Source organism: Dendrobates tinctorius, unplaced genomic scaffold, assembly GCF_039654945.1.
Source record: "Dendrobates tinctorius isolate UK_male_01 unplaced genomic scaffold, ASM3965494v1 ptg000223l, whole genome shotgun sequence".
Taxonomy (NCBI): domain Eukaryota; kingdom Metazoa; phylum Chordata; class Amphibia; order Anura; family Dendrobatidae; genus Dendrobates; species Dendrobates tinctorius.
Window position 1 is genome coordinate 9,493,852 of NW_027361890.1, and position 21,039 is coordinate 9,514,890.

Genomic DNA, 21,039 nt, shown 5'->3' on the forward strand with positions numbered 1-21,039 from the left:
GTTGCATGAGGTGGCGAACAGGTCTATTTCTGGTTTGCCCCAAGCCTGAACTATTTGTTGGAAAACTTGGGGGTTTAGGGACCATTCCCCCTGTCTTAGGTGTCTGCGAATCAGGAATTCTGCTTGTGTATTTTCAACACCCCTTATATGCAGTGCCGTGATGGACAACAGATGTTGTCCAGCTAACTGGAAAAGTAGATTTGGTATTTTCATGAGGCTCCGAGATCTTTCCCCTCCCCCCGGTGGTTGATGTAAGCTACCACTGCACGATTGCCCGTCATGACTCGGGTGTGGCGGCCCCAAAGCAAGGGGAGAAAAAGTTCACGGCTCTCTACTGCCCATAGTTCTTTTACATTTGAACCGTGATCCTTTTCTAGAGAGGACCAGGTTCCCTGTATAGAGTGGGATCTCAGGTGTGCTCCCCACCCTGTGGCACTTGCGTCGGTTGTAATGAGGTCCTCGATTGGACTATAGAAGAGCATCTAACAGCCGGTGTCCCGTGGCAGAAACCAGAGTAGGGAGTTTCTTACCTCCATGGAGGGACATGGTTCGTCCTCTAAACGCCCTTCCAGTTGTTTCTGTGCTGACAGAACTTCCCACTGCAGTTGTCTTAAGTGGTACTGTGCCCACGCTACCACAGGTATGCGTGATGTCAACGAGCCTAAAAGGGACATTGCGTTCCTCAGTGCTATAGCTGGCCTTTGTATTGCTGTGCTAGCTAGGCCCCTTATTCTGGTCACATTGTTTCCTGGTAGGAGGCAGCGCTGTCGCTCGGAGTCCAGTATTAGCCCTAGGAAGGATTGCACCTTTACTGGTGTTAGTCTCGACTTGGGGATGTTTACCATCCATCCTAGCCTTAGTAACATTAATATCACTTCCTTCACTTGGTGTGTGCAATGGGTCTCCGACCTCCCTATGACAAGAAAGTCGTCCCGAGAACGAAGAAAAGACATTACCTCAGCCATCACCTTGGTGAAGACTCTGGGGGCTGTAGACAGGCCGAACGGAAGAGCTGCGTATTGGTAGTGTTTGACCTGACCTTGGGCATAGAACACTACTCTCAAGTACTTTTGATACCCCCGGCGGATTGGGATATGATAGTAGGCATCTTTTAAGTCTATCACTGCCATGAGGCAGTGCTGGAACAGGATTTTTATGGCCGTATTGATTGACTCCATTTTGAAGGAGCAATTGTCTACCCACTAATTGAGCCTCCTCAGATTAACTATGGTCCTCCAAGAGCCGTCCGGTTTTGCATTAAAAAGGGGGGGGGAGTAGAGGCCCCTTTCCTTCTTCTTGAACTGGGACCCCCTGTAGGACTCGTTCTTGCACCAGTCCCAAGACTTCCGTCTCCAGGATCAGTTGTTGCTCTTGGGCTTTCCTTTAGGGTGTCATTATAAAGGTTCGCCTGGGCGGACGGGTGAATTTTTTTTTTTTTTTTTTTTTTTTTTTAAACCGTCCTCGATTATGCTCAGGACCCATGTACTGGGGGAGATATTTTGCCCAGGCGGGAAGGAAGAGAAAAAGTTCTCCCCCTACCTCCGACCTGATGTCATTGGGGAGATTTTTTGGAGGAAGTAGAGGGCCCTTTAAACATATAGCCCGATCTCTCCTTCTTTTAAAGTCCTAATTTTTCCCCTATCTCCCGTGGGATGACCCCTGCCACATGCTCCAAAATTTCCTCTAGTTTTTTCCCGAAGAGGAACTGACCGTCACATGGAATGGAACAGTATGTTTTGATGGCAAATCCCCCGGACACCTTTTAAGCCACAGGGTTTGCCTTGTTGCATTTGATAAGCTTGCCGCTCTAGCTGTTAACCTCGCAGCATCTACTGAGGTATCTGCTAGGAAAGCCACTGCTCCGTGTACCAGTGTCAGATTAGACAGTATTTTGTCCCTAGGAACTTTATCCCTGATCTGGTCCTCTATTTGTTGTAGCCAGGCCATGAGGGCACGAGCGGTACAAGTACCAGCTATTGCTGGTTTTTATCCACCTGCCGATGCTTCCTGGATATGCTTCAGGAAACCATCTGCTTTTTTTATCAAGTGGGTCTTTCAGCACACCAGAGTCCTCTAATTGGTAGAAATACTTTTGAGGATTTAGCTACGGCACCATCAATCTTCGGGATTTTTTCCCAGGTTTCTGAGTCTTTTTAAATGGGTACCACCTTTTTGATGTAGAAGGTAAGGCACCCGACCTCTCAGGGTTTTGCCCATTCCCTGTCAATTAAGGCCATTATCATCATTTACAGGGAAGGTGTGTTTTTTTTTTTTTTTTCTTCCTCTAGTCCTCCAAACATAACCTCCTCCCATGATTTAGGAGACTTTTACTCCTTAAGGCCCATTGTAGACCTGACAGTTTTGACCAGCTTTTCCACGTCCTCTGTTTTGGAAACACAGACGGCCCCCTATATCTCTGTCTGAGGAGGCTTCTGAGGACTGAGTAGAGGAAGAGGAGGTGGTGGGGGACAGGAATTTTTCACGGCCTTTTTGCACTAGCGAGGCCTCTGAGTCCCTTGTACGGCTTCTTTTATTCGCCCTTTTAAGGGCTGCCTTTAGAGAGCCTTTCACCTCCTCTTGTATTATAGCCCTAAGGCTAGTCACCAAATCAGGGATTTCATCCCGTATGGCTTTGTTTATACAGTCAGCTCAGAGATCTTTCTGCCACTGACCTGCCAGCGGGTGTCTGCATAGGGTACAAGCTCTATTTTTGCCGCTAGCAACCCCTAGTGATCAAACAGAAAAATTGGAACCCCGTTACCATAAGGGTGACATTCACGTAGATCACTCACCACCGCTGTCAGTCAAGGGTACCGATCTCGGAGGCTCCTCAGATGCACTCGTGACGTTTTTTCTGGACATCTCAGTCATGCCGGTCGTGTTTACAACTGCCGCTCCCACCAATTGAGCAGCTACTTCTGGTATGATGGCGGCTCGGCACTGCATCTGGCGAGAGCTTTTGTCCCACTTCCCTTATGAAGTTTACTGAGCATGAGTGTGTCTTCTGTGGTCATCCCTCTATCCGAGAGGGATCCACTGCACTCTCAAGCCTCCTCCGGTGCCCATTCACAGCCCCTCACCCCTCCTGCCAAGCCACCGGGATGATCTTTTGCCGGCCAGCGTTTTCCCCATGGGCGCCGCCATCTTGGATCCCGGCGCCGCCCCCTACGTCACACGGGCACGCCCATTCCCAGCGTGCCTTGCGTGTGACGTCAGAGGGGCACGACCCAGGAATGGCCGCCCCTCCTGGACATTGGCAGAGGGGGGAGGGCGGCACGGCAGCCACGGAAGAGCCCCTGGACCCCTGACTGTGCTGCGCTGACGCCCGCTCGGACGCTGAGCCCCCGGGGGACCCGCGGACGGCGCTTCCACCCCCGACGCCCAGGCTCTGCCTGATCTTCCACGCTGGCACGGGGGTGGGCAGGTACAGACATCTTGACTCGCCATCTTCAGCACACGGGTCCCTGTCAGGACAGGAAACCCAACTGAAGCGAGGGAGAGGTACCGCCCCTTTTATCTTCAGTCGGGTTCCTGTCCTGGCTGGGCGGATCCCCTCATGTGTGCCATCATGGGAGACGGAAAAAATATGTCTCGGCATCTGGTTTTGACGCTGAATTCATCTGTTCCATGTATCTTCTGAGTTCCATGATACTTTGATTGATCATGGCCAACCCAGAAGATAACTGTTGTCCATAAGTGTGCAAACCATGCTGGACAGATGAGTTCAGACTCAGTCAGACAAGGTCATCTTTTCCTGACACCTCAGACGCTGCCTGCCAGAACCAAAAATTGGGCGAGATGTTGCGGCAGTATCTGAGGGGTGGGGAACAGGGTACAAGTCGTCACCAGCAGCTTCATGTGATGAAGTCTGCCCTGCTGCTCCAGTGCTGGTGGAGGGGATAGAGGGACAAGACAAGAGGGAAGGTAGAGAGGGGTTCGATACCTCGATGTGGTCACCAGGGGCGGTCTCCGAAGGGATCACTCCAGAGGGAGGCAACTGAGAAGCAGGCTCCAGAGTGCTGCAGACGGTACAAAAAAAAAAAAAAAAAAAAAAAAAAAAAAAAAAAAAAAGTCATATATTTCATTTAACATTGCTGAAAAAAAAAAAATTTGGTTAAACATGTAAACATTTGTACTACAGAAATGGTGTGTGGAATATTTACCTTTTGGTTACCATCGTCGACCGGAGGAACGCCAGGGCTCTGTAATTTTTGTACTGGGTGCTCCGGCGTCCTCCCGATCCACTCGGGGCCTGCATCTCCTTGTTGAAGTCCCTCTTGAAGCAATCCCTGAGCGACCGCCACCGTGTGATAACTCTGTCACCTGTGAAGGAAAAAAAACAAAATGATTAATATTCAACACTTCACATGCTGTAATATAAGTTACTGAAATTGTAATACTTACGCACTAAATCCCTGGCCCTCGCATCGAGCTCCTCCCAGTTCTCTACAACCTCGGAACACACCTCATCCCAGAGCCTTCGGGTGGTCGGTATGTAGACGGTTTCCCATGTTCCACAGCAGCTCCCGTGTTTCTGGGTCGCCCTCGCACACCCAGGGCAGCAGGGGTACTCGGTACCGGACTGGTCTCAAGGCGGGAATGTGTCACAGCAGCGGTGACCCGGTCCGTGGCCCTGGGCGCCCAATATCAATGGCGGTGATGCTAATGGTGTTAAAGTTTATTAGGTAGTTCGTGACGCCACCCGTGGTGTTTGGCAAGTAAGCCAACGCTGCATGCAGATCCGCTGGGACTGATGGTGTTGTGCAGCAGAGATGGTATAGCTCCCCACAGGTGGAGCTGTAGTCCCAGGGCAGTGTAGGTGCAAAGGATGAGGAGAGGCGCAGAATGGTAAAGATGTTGTTACTCAGGTGTAGCGGTGCGGGAATAACTGGAGGACACAAGAGTATGCGGTTCCAAAGCTTTACTCACTGTTTGCAGTTCACTCAACTGCCTGCCTCCGTACTGTGTTCTCCAGGTCAGGGCTCCAGCCAACCTCCAGGCAGGATAGGATTCTCCCCTCCACACTCCGCCAACATGTACCTTACTGAACAACTCCTCCAATGCGCCTTTAGGTGCGAAGCACTCCAGTACTTAGTTACCCTGGAATGCCTCTCTCTAGGTGTTCCTAGTCTTTACTTGTATGACAGACAGCTATAGCCTTCTCAGGGACTCCTCACTGCGTCCTGGATCTCTATTCAGTTGCTGTTGTGTCCCAAGTCTATGATGGGAGCAAGGAGTAAGCAGCTCACTACTCCTCCGGTGTCTGTTGCCGGACAAAGATCCAATCAACGTCCGGGGACCAAGGCCCCGGCCTTTGCGCTCTCTGGACTGGAAGGGTTCTCTATCTTTCTTCAACCAGCTTCCCACCGTCCTTCTATTCTCCTTCGTTCCGTTCTGTTCTCTCTCTTATGGAATCTGTAGTCTCCAGTCTACGTCTCTTTCTCCTTCTCTTCCTTCCCTAGGGAGCTCGTTCCACTAAGACCAGTCCTCAGCCTCTCCTGACTGACTGCCTTGAGCTCCTCTCAGGCTGACCTGCTTCAACCTGCTCTCTCTCTCTGGGACTCACCCCAGACTGACCTGAAATCCTACACCTTCCCTCTCTTTTATATCTAACTCCACCTGCCTCCCCAGCACCTCTCGTGTTACGAAGCCAGGGACCACAAAAGGCACCCTATGACCTTGCCAGCATAAAGAATGGATGGGTCCCTGCTGAACTATCCTGTGTGTGGGGTGCAGGTGTTGGACTGCAGAAAGGAGTTCCCAGCCTACCTGGATGGTGTGGCACTACACCTTAGGAGAAGGTGCAGTACCTCTGTGGCGACTGAAGCCTCAAGGGTGCCACATTTCTACTTCATGGATGAGGTCATCAGTGTTTAACAGACTTTCCTCAATTGGTCTCCTGGGAGCACGCTGTGAGAAGAAAAAAAAAAAAAAAAAAAAAAAAAAATTTACATTCAATTCAAAACACATGAGGTTCATTACTCAATTAACCAAATAGGGTTACTTATTGTTTGCCGACCACCAGAGGCATCACCTCGACGACGCTGGGATGTCCTGGGAGTCGCTCTTGTGGGGGCACCAGATTGTGAAGACTGTAAATAAAAGAAAAAAAAAAAATAGGTTTGGATGGATGCGTAGTTATTGTGTGTGCGCTGTGATGAATGTTTGAGTTGGGTGTAGCAGTATGTATGTATGTGCTAAACTTACACTCTGCGCGCCCCCTCCTTGCGTCTCTCCACCCTACATGTCTCCTCCTGGAAGCTCCTCTGCTTCAGCTTCCTGTGAAAACATAATCCATGCATATAGGGTAAAAAAAAAAAAAAAAAGAATTATTCAAAATACGCGTAAACGAAAATCAAGATTTAAAAAAAAAAACAAAAAAAAAAACCCCTCAGTTGCCTGATGCTGTGAGGGGGAGCTCCCAGAAGAAGACATATTAAAACTGCTGCAGCCTTCCTGGCTGGATCTGCAAGTATAAAGACACTTGTTAATCTACTATACAAAGGATAAAATAAGCTTTCAGACCTTTAGGCTGTGTTCACACACAGCGTTTTTTTAGCGGTTTTTACCGCGGTTTTCGCTATAAAACCGCTAAAAATAAGCTGCACAGTCATTTCTATGCATTTTGCACTTTTTGTGCACATTGATGCGTTTTTTACCGCAAAAAAAAACCGCATCGCGGTAAAAAACGCAGCATGCTCATTAATTTTGCAGATTTTCCCCGTTTTAGGCCTCTTCCATGCGGTTTTAAACCGCTGCGGAAAAAAAACGCATCAAAAAACGCAAGCGGAAAAATAGGTGCGGTTTCTGGGAAGGGATTCAGGTTTTTGAGCAGAAAATTTCTGCAACGTGTGCACTTAGCCTTATACTTACTGGGAAAACTGAAGCGTTTTCCTCGGCGAGTGGCCTGCGGCCTTCCTGGCTGGATGTGCTACGGCTATGGATCTGCAAGTAAAGAGAATTTTATTATTACAAAAAAAAAACAAAAAACCCTTCATTGGTATTAATGTGTGTAATTCCCTGAAACTGAGTATACCAAAGTGTTTGCAGGTGTTTAAATTCCCTGAAAACTGTCACCACACTGATTGCAGGTGTGTAATTCCTGTGTATACCCACACTTTTAGTGTTTGCATGTGTGAATTCCATGAAAATCTCTCACCGAGAGATTACCCAAGTGATTGGAATTTACACACTCTCTCACTTGAGAGTATAACCACACTTGTATACCAATAAACCCAAAGTTAGTGTACTTTTTTTTTTTACATATTAATTTTACCTGTTTTTTAAATAATACTACAGACAGTTTTTAAAAACAGTTTTTATTTTTTAGTTAATTTTTTTTTTTTTTAACACAAGTAGGAGCTACTATGCTTTTTTTTTTTAAATACCACAATGAAAAATAAAAAAACAGTGATATACAAGAGGAACACCACATACAACACAATCACACCACAGTTGCAATGAAAATAAAATTCAGTACACATGCTACTAAAAAAAACAAAACAAAAAAAACAATTAAAATATGAAAAAAAAACTACTAAAAATACACACACACATGCAACACTAGGAGGCCACGAACATACATGCAGGAAGGCAGACCACACACACAGACAGGCAGACAAGCCACAAACACACGAAGACAAGCCCCACACAAATAGCACAATTGCAAATATGGAAATAGAAACAGTACTATGAAAATAAAATTCAGTACACATGGAACAGAAAAACAAAGTATGAAAAAGAAAAACATACTAAGAATACACACAGACATACAACACTTGGAGGCCACGAACATACATGCAGGAAGGCAGACCACACACACACACACACACACACACAGACAGGCAGACAAGCCACAAACACACACAGACAAGCCCCACACAAATAGCACAATTGCAAATATGGAAATAGAAACAGTACTATGAAAATAAAATTCAGTACACATGGAACAGAAAAACAAAGTATGAAAAAGAAAAACATACTAAGAATACACACAGACATACAACACTTGGAGGCCACGAACATACATGCAGGAAGGCAGACCACACACACACACACACACACACACAGACAGACAGGCAGACAAGCCACAAACACACACAGACAAGCCCCACACAAATAGCACAATTGCAAATATGGAAATAGAAACAGTACTATGAAAATAAAATTCAGTACACATGGAACAGAAAAACAAAGTATGAAAAAGAAAAACATACTAAGAATACACACAGACATACAACACTTGGAGGCCACGAACATACATGCAGGAAGGCAGACCACACACACACACACAGACAGGCAGACAAGCCACAAACACACACAGACAAGCCCCACACAAATAGCACAATTGCAAATATGGAAATAGAAACAGTACTATGAAAATAAAATTCAGTACACATGGAACAGAAAAACAAAGTATGAAAAAGAAAAACATACTAAGAATACACACAGACATACAACACTTGGAGGCCACGAACATACATGCAGTAAGGCAGACCACACACACACACGCACAGACAGTCCACACACAAATAGTTTTAATACTCACACAATTGCAGAATTTGGTGTTGGTTGCAGGTATCTCCGTCCTGGCTTGGTGCTGTTCAGCTGGGCAGGTGCTGGCAGGCCTCTTACTCCAGGGGTCTTGCTGCTGGGCAGGTGCTGTCTGGCTCTTCTCAGTGTGGCTGGTGCCGGATGTCTGGGCCCAATGATTAATTAGCCCACCTTATATAGTTTTGGGACTGTCTGGAAAAGTATCTTTTTTTCTGAGCATGCTCAGTGCGTTTCAGGGGATTTCGCCGGCGTGATCCGCCGCCCATAGGTGCCCATTCTACCGCATGGCGGACGACGGCGGACGACCATCTGCCACTAATGTATCGCTATGGGAAAAAATGGCGGATCCGCCACAAGAAAAGCGGATCCGCCATTTTCAAATTTTGGCGGATTTTGACTGATTGCAAAAAACTGAAGTGTGAAACAGGCCTTAGACAATGCACCTCCATATTGGAAAGTGTGTAAATAAAGGAAGCGGATTTTATGAATCCTAGGTTTGAGAAGAGTCTTGTCGGGGAGCGCTCTTCTCACTTCGAAGAGGGTCCCACTGGGTGGTACTCACATTTATGGCACATGAGCATAGTGCATCGGATGCCATATTCTAATGACCCTCAGCTCCAGCTCTGCTGTGAGGGTGAGACACGTGTCAGTGCTCCAATCCTTGCATGAGAAAATCGCAGCACAGGTGCGGAGGAGACGGAGAAAGAAATGTCTCCATCTCCTCCATTACCTGTCTCGGCGCATGTCGGACGGTGCTGGCATGACATCAGAGTGCAGTGCGATGTTTCACTTGCACCCATAGACTTGTATGGGCACGGGTGAGCCGAGTCTCGCTGCCAAAGTGACAAGAGAGAATACTCCCTGATCTGCACCATAACACTGGGCGGAGTGTGATCCGATAAAACATCAGCTACCACGCTAGTGTAAGCGAGCCCTTATAAGGTGCCACATACCGGTACAGGAGCAGCTGCAACCATTGTAGCCCCCAAAAGTCATTTAAACCCAACCCTTGTACAGACAGGCTCATGTGGCTTAGTGTTTTCTTCTTGATTTCTGAGGAATTTATCTGCGGAATCTAAAGTGATAAACCCGCAATTAGAGCTGGTTCACACCAGTGTATAATCGGACGGGGCTACGTGACGCTTCATAGGACAGCCCTCGCTCCGGTGTTATGGGGCAGTGCTATTACACCGCGTGCACCATACAAGTCTACCATGTAAAACAAGCATATGCCAGCACTGACTTCCGCGTGAAATCACAGCATTCGGCAATATTCTTCTCATGCTCAGTACAGGTGCTCCGAGTGTAATCCCGCTATTTCTTGCACTGCGCTCCTCCGAGTTCTAGGCTCCTGTCACTGAGCCCATCAAACCAATGAAATCCCAGGAAAGGAAGATCGCGCCGCTGCCTCTGGCGCCCCCTGCCGCCCGCGAGCGCTCACAGCCACACGCTTTGCACTGGAGTAAACATTTCAGATTGGGCGCCTTTTTTCTGCCCCTCCCCGCTCTGCGCTCTGGTTGCAGCGTTGCTCCGTGTGACTCCGCCCCCTTCACGGCAGCTCTCCAGACGGAGCACATCCATGACGTCATTGCTTGTCCTCCGACCCCGGAAAGGGAGGACCGGAGCTGCGCGCGCAGCGGGCGGGAGATAGGAAAAACAATAACGCCCGAATCCGGTGGTCAGGACTCAGGAGATCGTCATGGCCCGGATGGGACACAGGTGAGAGTGCGAGCTCCGGAGAGTGGCGGAAGGCGATTTACAGTGTTGGTAACTTCTGTAGCAGGGAGTTCTCCTGTAACTGTCCCATCAGGTTACAGAAGGCTTTGTGTCACCCGATCGGTGTCCTCTGCGCCCTTCAGTCCGGGTGACCCCCCCCACTCATTAATATCTGGGCGCTTTGTGTGTTTGTACACTGCTATGTTGTCCTCCCTATCACTTCTGTAACCTCCATCTCTAGGGCCTGGCCTGGGCCGCCCCGGGGGTCTGTGCGGAGTGCCGGGGCCTGCGCTGCTGACCTGGGCCGCCCCGGGGGTCTGTGCGGAGTGCCGGGGCCTGCGCTGCTGACCTGGGCCGCCCCGGGGGTCTGTGCGGAGTGCCGGGGCCTGCGCTGCTGACCTGGGCCGCCCCGGGGGTCTGTGCGGAGTGCCGGGGCCTGCGCTGCTGACCTGGGCCGCCCCGGGGGTCTGTGCGGAGTGCCGGGGCCTGCGCTGCTGACCTGGGCCGCCCCGGGGGTCTGTGCGGAGTGCCGGGGCCTGCGCTGCTGACCTGGGCCGCCCCGGGGGTCTGTGCGGAGTGCCGGGGCCTGCGCTGCTGACCTGGGCCGCCCCGGGGGTCTGTGCGGAGTGCCGGGGCCTGCGCTGCTGACCTGGGCCGCCCCGGGGGTCTGTGCGGAGTGCCGGGGCCTGCGCTGCTGACCTGGGCCGCCCCGGGGGTCTGTGCGGAGTGCCGGGGCCTGCGCTGCTGACCTGGGCCGCCCCGGGGGTCTGTGCGGAGTGCCGGGGCCTGCGCTGCTGACCTGGGCCGCCCCGGGGGTCTGTGCGGAGTGCCGGGGCCTGCGCTGCTGACCTGGGCCGCCCCGGGGGTCTGTGCGGAGTGCCGGGGCCTGCGCTGCTGACCTGGGCCGCCCCGGGGGTCTGTGCGGAGTGCCGGGGCCTGCGCTGCTGACCTGGGCCGCCCCGGGGGTCTGTGCGGAGTGCCGGGGCCTGCGCTGCTGACCTGGGCCGCCCCGGGGGTCTGTGCGGAGTGCCGGGGCCTGCGCTGCTGACCTGGGCCGCCCCGGGGGTCTGTGCGGAGTGCCGGGGCCTGCGCTGCTGACCTGGGCCGCCCCGGGGGTCTGTGCGGAGTGCCGGGGCCTGCGCTGCTGACCTGGGCCGCCCCGGGGGTCTGTGCGGAGTGCCGGGGCCTGCGCTGCTGACCTGGGCCGCCCCGGGGGTCTGTGCGGAGTGCCGGGGCCTGCGCTGCTGACCTGGGCCGCCCCGGGGGTCTGTGCGGAGTGCCGGGGCCTGCGCTGCTGACCTGGGCCGCCCCGGGGGTCTGTGCGGAGTGCCGGGGCCTGCGCTGCTGACCTGGGCCGCCCCGGGGGTCTGTGCGGAGTGCCGGGGCCTGCGCTGCTGACCTGGGCCGCCCCGGGGGTCTGTGCGGAGTGCCGGGGCCTGCGCTGCTGACCTGGGCCGCCCCGGGGGTCTGTGCGGAGTGCCGGGGCCTGCGCTGCTGACCTGGGCCGCCCCGGGGGTCTGTGCGGAGTGCCGGGGCCTGCGCTGCTGACCTGGGCCGCCCCGGGGGTCTGTGCGGAGTGCCGGGGCCTGCGCTGCTGACCTGGGCCGCCCCGGGGGTCTGTGCGGAGTGCCGGGGCCTGCGCTGCTGACCTGGGCCGCCCCGGGGGTCTGTGCGGAGTGCCGGGGCCTGCGCTGCTGACCTGGGCCGCCCCGGGGGTCTGTGCGGGGTGCCGGGGCCTGCGCTGCTGACCTGGGCCGCCCCGGGGGTCTGTGCGGGGTGCCGGGGCCTGCGCTGCTGACCTGGGCCTCCCCGGGGGTCTGTGCGGGGTGCCGGGGCCTGCGCTGCTGACCTGGGCCGCCCCGGGGGTCTGTGCCAGGGCCTGGGCCGACCTGGGGTCTGTGCGGAGTGACGGGGCCTGGGCTGCGGGCCTGGGGTCTGTGCGGAGCGCCGGGGCCTGCGCTGCGGGCCCGGGCCGCCCTGGGGTCTGGGCGGAGCGCCGGGGCCTGCGTTGCGGGCCCGGGCCGCCCTGGGGTCTGGGCGGAGCGCCGGGGCCTGCGCGGCGGGCCCGGGCCGCCCTGGGGTCTGGGCGGAGCGCCGGGGCCTGCGCGGCGGGCCCGGGCCGCCCTGGGGTCTGGGCGGAGCGCCGGGGCCTGCGCGGCGGGCCCAGCCTGTGCTCACAGCTCCTGCTGTTGGTTTAGGTATGAAGGTAGAGTCCGCTCATCCCTAGTAGGGACAAATGTGTAACTAAGTGCTTTGCTTCCTGTATGCAGTCACATGTGTTATTTATTTATATAGCACCAATGATGCTGTACATGAGATGGGGTTAAATCAGAATACAAATCACTTACGGTAAATAAACTAACAATAACAGACCGGTACAGAGGTCCCTGCCCTTGCGGGCTTACATTCTACAGGATTATGGGGAAGGAGACAGTACGTCGGGGATTGCAGTAGCTCCGATGGTGTTGAGGTGGCCGCGTGGTCATTACAGGTTGTAAGCTTTCCTGAACAGATGGGTTTTCAGGTTCCATCTGAAGGATCCAAATGTGGTGGATAACCGGACGTGTTGGGGTACAGAATTCTAGAGGATGGGGGATATTTGGGACAAGGTTTGGAGGCGATGGGGTGAGGAGCGAATAAGTGTGGAGGAGAGAAGGAGGTCTTGGGAGGTCAGGAGATTATGTGAGGGAAGATTTTGAGAGATTAGTTGAGAAATAATGGAGAAGAGTTATGGATGGCTTTGTAGGTCAGTGTTAGTAGTTTAAACTGGGTACGCTGGGAAATTGGGAGCCAGTGAAGGGATTTAGAATTTAGATGTTACCCGCACTATTCACACCTATAGGACATCTAGGCAAAGGGATACATTTGCAAAGATGGAAAATATATATATATAATGCGTACAAGACAAAAAACACCCCTGGTGGTATATTACTATTGAAATTAAAATGAAGAAAGATATTCCTCAGCACTTTACAGACATCATTGCTTTCTCCATTGAGGCTCACAATCTAGTTTCCCTATCAGTATGTCTTTAATGTATGGGAGGATACCACTTGGAGGAAACCCACGCAATCACGGGGAGAACATACAGACTCCTTGCAGATGTTTCCTTGGTGGGATTTGAACACAGGAATCCAGCGCTGCAAGGCTACTGAGCCACTGTGCTGCCCCATGGTTATAGTGTGAACATGTGCGGTAGTTAGTCCTATAAGATACTATCCACACTAATCCCCATCATTTGTAAGGTATTTACCACAAGGATCCCTATTTGTGTTACAAGTTTAACACTGTGCTTCATTATTGCAAGCATCAATGTGAAGTCACGGACACATGACTTTTATAGTCTGTGCTGCATAGAACTGGCACAATTAAATATTACTTTATTTTGTTGTACTGCGGCTAAGGCAACACGGAGACTGAGGATGACTTTTGATCTGTCTGCCAGCTGTGTCTCTTAACTATTAAAGAATTGTCCTTATAAAAGGGTTTAACTAAAGTCAATAAAAATTATTATATGGACAACTCCATTAACCATTGGTCTTTGTAAATAACAAACTGCCTGCCAGCCATGGTATTCACTTTATCAACTACGGCTATTGGATAACAAATTTTCATTGTGTGGTGTATGATGTTTAACTATATGTGCTTGTTTTGAATATATCCTTGTATTTTTTTTTTTTTTTTTTATTGCAATTTCCAAGCGTGACTAACAATTCAATTTATCAAGCAGGCACTTGCGCAATTGATGGGGATCGGTGTGGATGGTATCGTTTTAATTTTAATCTCGATGAAGGGATTTGCAAACTGGGGAGTAGCGAGGAGAGAGATGAATTAGTCGGTCAGCAGAGTTAAGGACGGACTGGAGAGGTGCAAACTAGAGTTGAGCGAAACAGGTCGGCCAGATTCATAAGTCGCCGACTTATGGCAAAGTCGGGTTTCGCCGACCACAGTGTGAAGTCGGCCATGCGGTTGGCAAAACGAGCGCCAAAGATGGATTTCCCAGAATGCTTGCACGTGACTTTTTTCAGCCACTGAGCAATGTGGGCAATGAGATGACGTGCAGTGTCCAGAGAGAGATTTTGCGCACTTTAAAAAAAAAGTGGTCCGGCATGTAGGTGTGTTTATTGTCCTCCACTTCCTGCCGAGTTTGCTTCCCCATTGACTTGCATTGGGTTTCGTGTTTCAGTCGGACCTTCGACTTTTCTCGATAGTCGGCGGATTTCGTTCGACTCGACTTTTGACAAAGTCGGGTTTCATGAAACCCGACTCGACCCTAAAAAAGGCAAAGTCGCTCATCTCTAGTGCAAATGTGTTAGAAGGTAGGCCACAGAGGAGGATGTTGCAGTAGTTGAGGTGGGAGATGAGGGCATGCACAAGCATTTTAGTAGATTGGGGGTTGAGGAAAGGACGGATTCTGGAATTATTTTTGAGCTGGAGGCGGTGTGAGCTTGAATGTGCTGCGTGACTTACAGTGCAGGGTCAAGGGTTACTCCGAGGCAACGGATTTCTGGCATGGGAAAGTGACGTCATTGTCATGGATGGATCAGGTAGGGAAGATATGCAAGTTTGAGGAAAGATAGAGTTCACATTGAGCTTGAGTAAGGGAGAGGAGGATATGGTTGATACACTCTGGTATTCTGGACAAAGAGAGAGGTGACATCTGGGTCAGAGAGGTAGATCTGAGTGTCATCAGCATACAGATGGTAATGGAAGCCATAAGACTTTGAGTTGTTCCAGGCCAAGGTTATAGATCAAGAAGATTAGGGGTCCTAGTACAGAGCCTTGAGGGATTCCAACACAGAGAAGGAGGGATGAGGAGGTAGTGTGGGAGTAGGAGACGCTGAATGTGCGGCTGGTAAGGTATGAGGAGATCCAGGATAAGGTAAGGTATTTTACGCCAAAGTAAGAGAAGGTCTGAAGTAGGAGAGCACTAATTGGAGAAGCAGCCCAAAAGGCCCACAGGACAACTATTTGTCATACATTCCACACATCTGCCTCCTATGGAAGAATGACAAAAAGAGAGCCATTTTTGAAAGAAAGGGAGAAGTTCCTCTTGCAGTTTGCAAAAATCCATGTAGGGGAGAACAGCTACATGTGGAAGAAGGTGCTTTGATCAGATGAGACCAAACTAGAACTTTTGGGGATAAATTCAAAATGCTATGTGGCGGAAAACAAACGTTTCTCATCAACCCTTTTCAATGCACTGTTTCTTATGCCCATTCATACATGCACATAGTGATCAGTTTTTTCTGTACCTCACATAGACTGTAATAGTCATGCTGTTAGTTATGGCTGCCATCTCTGTATTATAAACATACAATTCCCTTTCTGCAGTGATGAATTGGAGGACTTGCATTATCAAGGCACAGATTCGGATGTTCCAGAGCACAGGGAGAATAGAGTCAAGGTGAAATGGACTTATGAAGAGGTGAGTTTTGAGCATCTTTATTTAAAGGGAATCTGTCACCCTTTTTTTGAGATAACATAATGATATCATTCAATTGTGTGTCACATAAGGATTCTCTTAAAATGTGTTTTTTTTTTTTTTTTTTTTTTACACAAGAAGAAATGCGTAGAGCAAGACAGGGAGGGGGGGGGAAGCAGGTGAATAAGACCCGCCCAGCGGACCGGACTGCTGCAGTTTACATGCATCTAAGCCGATATAAAAAAGGTATTTATGCATGAAAGGTGCGGGGTCAGGGGGAAGCAAAAGTACTAAGAGAATCCTTATGTGACACACAATTGAATGATATCATTATATGATATCTCAAAAAAGGGGTGGCAGATTCCCTTTAAGTTAGACCTGGCCAAATCTTAGCTGTGGCTCACGTCTGTACCATAAGAGCATGGCGCTTGGTGTGAATGGGTTGAAGTGAATGAAACCTGGGAGCAAGGCTAACTTTAATTTTCAAGCCCTGCTGTATACACACATGGACACATTTGTTGGTATCCTTCTGTTAAAGTAAGAAAAAAAACACATTTTCAGTTAAGGTTTACAGAATATCAAATAATGAGATTCAGACATTGCTTTTGGATTGGTCCACAGAAAAATGTAGGAAAAAACCCTCCAAACTGATAAAAATGGCCTGGACAAAGATAATGATACCCTTAACTTAATATTTTTGTTGCAGTCACTGCAGACAACAATTTCTGTAACTCTCAATGAGACCTATTACCTTTCCATAGGTATCTTGGCCTGCTCCACTTGAGCAAACTGCTCCAGCTGTCTTAGGTATGAAGGGGGTCTTTTCCAGACTTCATGTTTTGATTCTTTCCTTCCGCGGATGTTCATTGGGGTTTATATTGGGGCATAATTAAGCCACTTCAGAATAGTCCAATGCTTTCTTCTTAGCTATTTTTGGATGTCTTGGTTCATTATCCTGTTGGAAGACCTATGGCCTGTGACTCAGACCAAGCTTTCTGACACTGGTCAGCACACTTTGGTCCAGAATACCTTGATAGTCTTGAGGTTTCATTGCACCCTGCACAGGTTCAAGATGCCCTGTGACAGATGCAGCAAAGTAACCCCAGAACCTAACAGAGCCTCTTCCATGTCTCACAGTAGGTACAATGTTCTTCTTTCTTTTTTTTTTTTTTTTTATGCTTCATTTTTGCTTCTGATGTGACTTGCCTAAAAGCTCCAATTTTGTCTCATCTGTTCAAAGGACACTGCCAAAATGCATTTAGACTAGCTACAAAGATTTGAGGGCATATTCCAGTTTCTCTTTTTTATAATTTCCTTTCAACAGTTTCCTTCTCGATCATCCCCATGAAATCAACTTTGACCAAGATAGCGATGGATAGTTCAGTCTGACAATAGAGCATCTTGAATTTGCATTTCGTCTCTAATCTCTGGAAGTTGGGGTACCTTTTGATTGCCGTTCCTATTACCCATATCTTCTATTTGTCAACAATTCTCTTGTGGGCCACGTCCAGGGATGTTGGCTACAGTCCCATAGACCCTAAACTTCTGAATAATTTGTTCAACTATAGAAACCAGAACATCAAGCTGTTTGGAGATGGTGTTATAAACATGTCTGTCTATAATTTACTTTATAATCTCCTGAGAGAATTCTTTCTTTGGCTTTCTTTGGTCCATGTTCAGTTTGGTACACACCATGATACTGAACAGCACAGTGACTATTTTTCAGGGCTGTAGAGTCGGTAAGCAAAACCTCAGACTCCTCAATTTCCATGACACTAACTCCCTCAAACATGGTTCATCTTTTAAGTTTAAGTGATAAATTTACTGTAGTAAAATGGAGAAATAAGGCTTTTAATCATTGATACAATAATCAAGCCATTTAGATAGAACATAAAATATATTCATTGGCATACAACTTTAAAACAAAACTTGCATATTTACAATTTATTATACACTATGCAGTAAGTGGGGGAAGAAACAGTTTTTAACAAAAACGTACTGAATAACATTTGTACAGTCTATGGATTTTGTTCTGAGACATAGAATTGCCTCCATCAGATCCTCCTTCATAGATGACCTCAAATCTGACCTAATTATTTTAAGGTTAGAGAGCAACCTCTCTACACTAACTTGGGTTGGTGGCAAAGCAGTAACCACATGGGCAACATCTCTAACAATTTCAGGGTGTAAAGGAATTGCCTCATGCACTGTCAGTTTTGATGAATGATTGAACTCCTCTACTTCTTTGAGAGCAAGTGAAAAATTTTGCTGAAATATGGTCAATCTGTTTTCTATGGGAGTGGAATCTTTTTCCCTGTGGAAACGCTTTGCCTGCTCCATGTTGTCCAAATACTTTTCGAAATCAAACTCCTCATCTGATGAGGATGAAGAAACAGCAGCAGCAGCACTGGCAGGACCCGAGTCCCCTTGCTCTTGGCCGTCCTGTAGCCCACTCATCCTAACTGCTACCTCAATCAGAGCTTCTTTTCCTTTAGTAAGCTGTGGATCATCCAGCAATCTACGATGACTCGGGTCCACATAAACAGGTGCCAGAAGAATTTTATTTTCTAATAGCAGTGTCTCTCTGTTTCAATGAAGCAGCAATTCCATCTGCGATTAATCCTCCTCTTTGGGACAGGCAAAACAAAGAGTTCTTCCACTCCTTTATAAAAATGCCAGGAATTAAATCCTCAGCTTGTAACTTTTTAGTCACTGTAATTAGGTGATGAAGCAATTCCTTCAATTCAGCCACCTGTGTCCATTGACCTTCATGTTGTGTTACCTGAGGGTTGGCCATATCTACAAGGAAGGGTTTCAGCTCAAGTAATCGTTCATTCATTAAATAGGTGCTGCCCCACCGAGTGGCGTGATCCACAATTGCCCCTTTCCCAGCACGTCTCTTCAAGATGGAATCAATTGTAGGGGTTCTGGCGGCAATAGCCAATTTCCTCACTTTGCTAATCAGAGTTCCAGCATGTCCCTTTTGCAGACTCTCTTATTGCCAGCTGCAGTGTATGCACAACACCGCACATGTGATGAATAGGAAAGAGGTGTGAAGCAGCTTCAACAAGATCATCCAATTGTAAAGAATCATTTTCCTGTTCTTCTGTAGTAATATCTGTTTATTCCTCTGTTATGGGAAAAGGAGTGAAGCCTTCCATCTCTTACATATTGAATGTGAAATGTTCTTCTTGCTGCTGTTCACCTTCATTATTCTCATTCATCAGTTTAATTGTACTTATGATTGAAGCATTATCAGTTACAATAGCAAGAACCTGTTCTTTGGAGAGTTCATAATCTTGCAGAACTTTTTCCACTAAGGTCTGGAGAAACTGGCTGCTGTGGTGAGCTTTAGTATCTTTTACTGCCAGCGTCTTGGTAACAATTTTTTTGCTGTCACAAACATATTGAACGTTGATAGCAAAATAGTTTACTCTGTGATGTGTGCAGGCATCCATTTTAAGAAGCACAAAGCGTCTCTTTAGAGTCTTTTTTAAGATCTTCCTTTTGGTTAATAGCTTCTTCAATCACTAATTTTCTAATACTTTCCCTTTCCATAGAAAAACCAAGTTTGCGGGCCATTTCTCCATTAAGAGCTGTAAACGCTGGTCGTGCAAATAATAATGGTGCACTGTCCTTCACAACACGCTCGATGAGCTGTCTTTTAAACACATCTGCTGTCATTGTTACAGTAACTTTGTCACTTACAAAATATCTTGTAACTCATGTTTGAGATGCTCTTTCCTCCTCCTTTGCCTGATGTGAAGTGCTGTCCTCTGGTTTCTTGGTGCTGCTGTGATCTGTTTCAGTCACAGCTTTGTAAACTTCTGGGTGGCAGCGTTGTAAATGTCTTTTTAGCAGGGCTGTGGAGTCGGTAAGCCACAGTTGTGACTCCGACTCCTGGATTTTATCCGGCTCCGACTCCTTCATAAATGGCCAATTCATAACAACAAATTTACTGTTGTAAAATATTAAACATCATGCTTATTCAGTTTCTCACCATCATATAAGTAATCAGACCACTTAGAGCAAAAACTACATTTATTAGAATACAATTAGAATATAGCAAATAACTTTTATAAACTTTTCTAAACTGTAAGTAAATATGCAATAAACACTTTTATGCAGTTAATAAGAAGAAATCTATAAATTTGTCCTCAGAAAAAGTATTGCCTCTGTCAGATCCTCCTTCATGGATGCCCTCAAATCTGATCTAATTATTTTGAGAGCAGAGAACAACCTCTCTACACTAACTTGTGTTGGTGGCAAAGCAGTAACCACTCGGGCAACATCTCTGACAATGTCAGGATACAGAGGAATCGCTTGTTGCACTGTTATTTTTGATGAACGGTCAAATTTCTCAATTTCTTTTAGTGCACATGAAAAATTCTGCTGAAATGTACTGGCTGTGTTCCTTGATGGGGATGACTCTTCTTCTATGCGGGAACGCTTTGCACGGTCCTTGTGATCCAAATATTTTTCTAAATTAAATTCTTCATCAGTTGATGATGAGGGTGAAGATGTGGCAGGACGACCAAATTCTTCTTGTTCCTCCTGACTGTTCTGCAACCCTTTCATCCTTACTGCTATTTCAAACCAGGGCTGTGGAGTCGGAGTCGGTGCTCATTTTGGTGGAGTCGGAGTTGGAGTCGGTATAAAATGGACTGACTCCGACTCCTAAAATATATAATAAATTGGGTACAGTAGTTCAATGCAGAATGTGCTGAATATTTTTTCATAGGAGTTTGGGAAAGTTATGAAATGTTCTATAAATGGCTGTTCTATTCCTGATCTAAGGCTACATTCACGCACAGCGTTTTTCCTGTGTTTTTTGAGGATACGTTTTTCAGCTGCAAAAGCTGATCATCTTTTTAAAAAACTGCATCACCTGAAAGGTTTTTGAGCTCATAGATAATGTTACTCAATAGCAAAAGCAGATTAGAAATCTGCTCTATCTATCCATTTATCCATATCTGTCTATCCATATCGTATCTGTACCAAAAAGAATGAAAACCGGGTAGTACACCAATATATATTCTGTTCTAAATATCTTGATTATTGGATCATAAAAATGATTAAATGTCTGAGGTTCACATTGTACTACAATAAATTTTTCACTTAAATATAAGCAATATGTGTGGGAGTCGGAGTCGTGGAGTCGGAGTTGGAGTCGGTGTAAGGGAAATTGAGGAGTCGGAGTCGCAGGTTTGGCTTACCGACTCCACAGCCCTGTTTCAAACAGAGCTTCTTTTCCTTAGCTGTTGATCATCTAGAAGAATCCGATGCATTGTGTCTACATAAACAGCTGCCAAAAGAATGTTATTTTGTAATAGTTGCTCCTCTCT

At 48.1% G+C, this 21,039-nt stretch overlaps 1 protein-coding gene and 1 long non-coding RNA gene across 3 annotated transcripts in view; one reads left to right on the forward strand and one right to left on the reverse strand.

Moving 5' to 3' along the window:
- Positions 1 to 5,977: 5,977 nt before the first annotated feature.
- Positions 5,978 to 10,044, reverse strand: LOC141059090 (uncharacterized). The gene is made up of 4 exons (XR_012222382.1): positions 8,549 to 10,044; positions 6,874 to 6,945; positions 6,208 to 6,279; positions 5,978 to 6,092 (listed from the first exon to the last, which is right to left on the reverse strand). It is a non-coding gene; the product is annotated as an uncharacterized lncRNA (long non-coding RNA).
- A 65-nt stretch (positions 10,045 to 10,109) lies between these two features.
- Positions 10,110 to 21,039, forward strand: part of MYBL2 (MYB proto-oncogene like 2) — a 75,671-nt gene continuing 64,741 nt past the window's right edge. For both annotated transcript variants that reach the window (XM_073555329.1, XM_073555330.1), the window contains exons 1-2: positions 10,110 to 10,272; positions 15,604 to 15,697. In XM_073555329.1, coding sequence (XP_073411430.1) covers positions 10,253 to 10,272; positions 15,604 to 15,697 — 114 coding nt within the window. In that variant the 5' untranslated portion in view covers positions 10,110 to 10,252. The remainder of the gene's footprint in view (positions 10,273 to 15,603; positions 15,698 to 21,039) is intronic.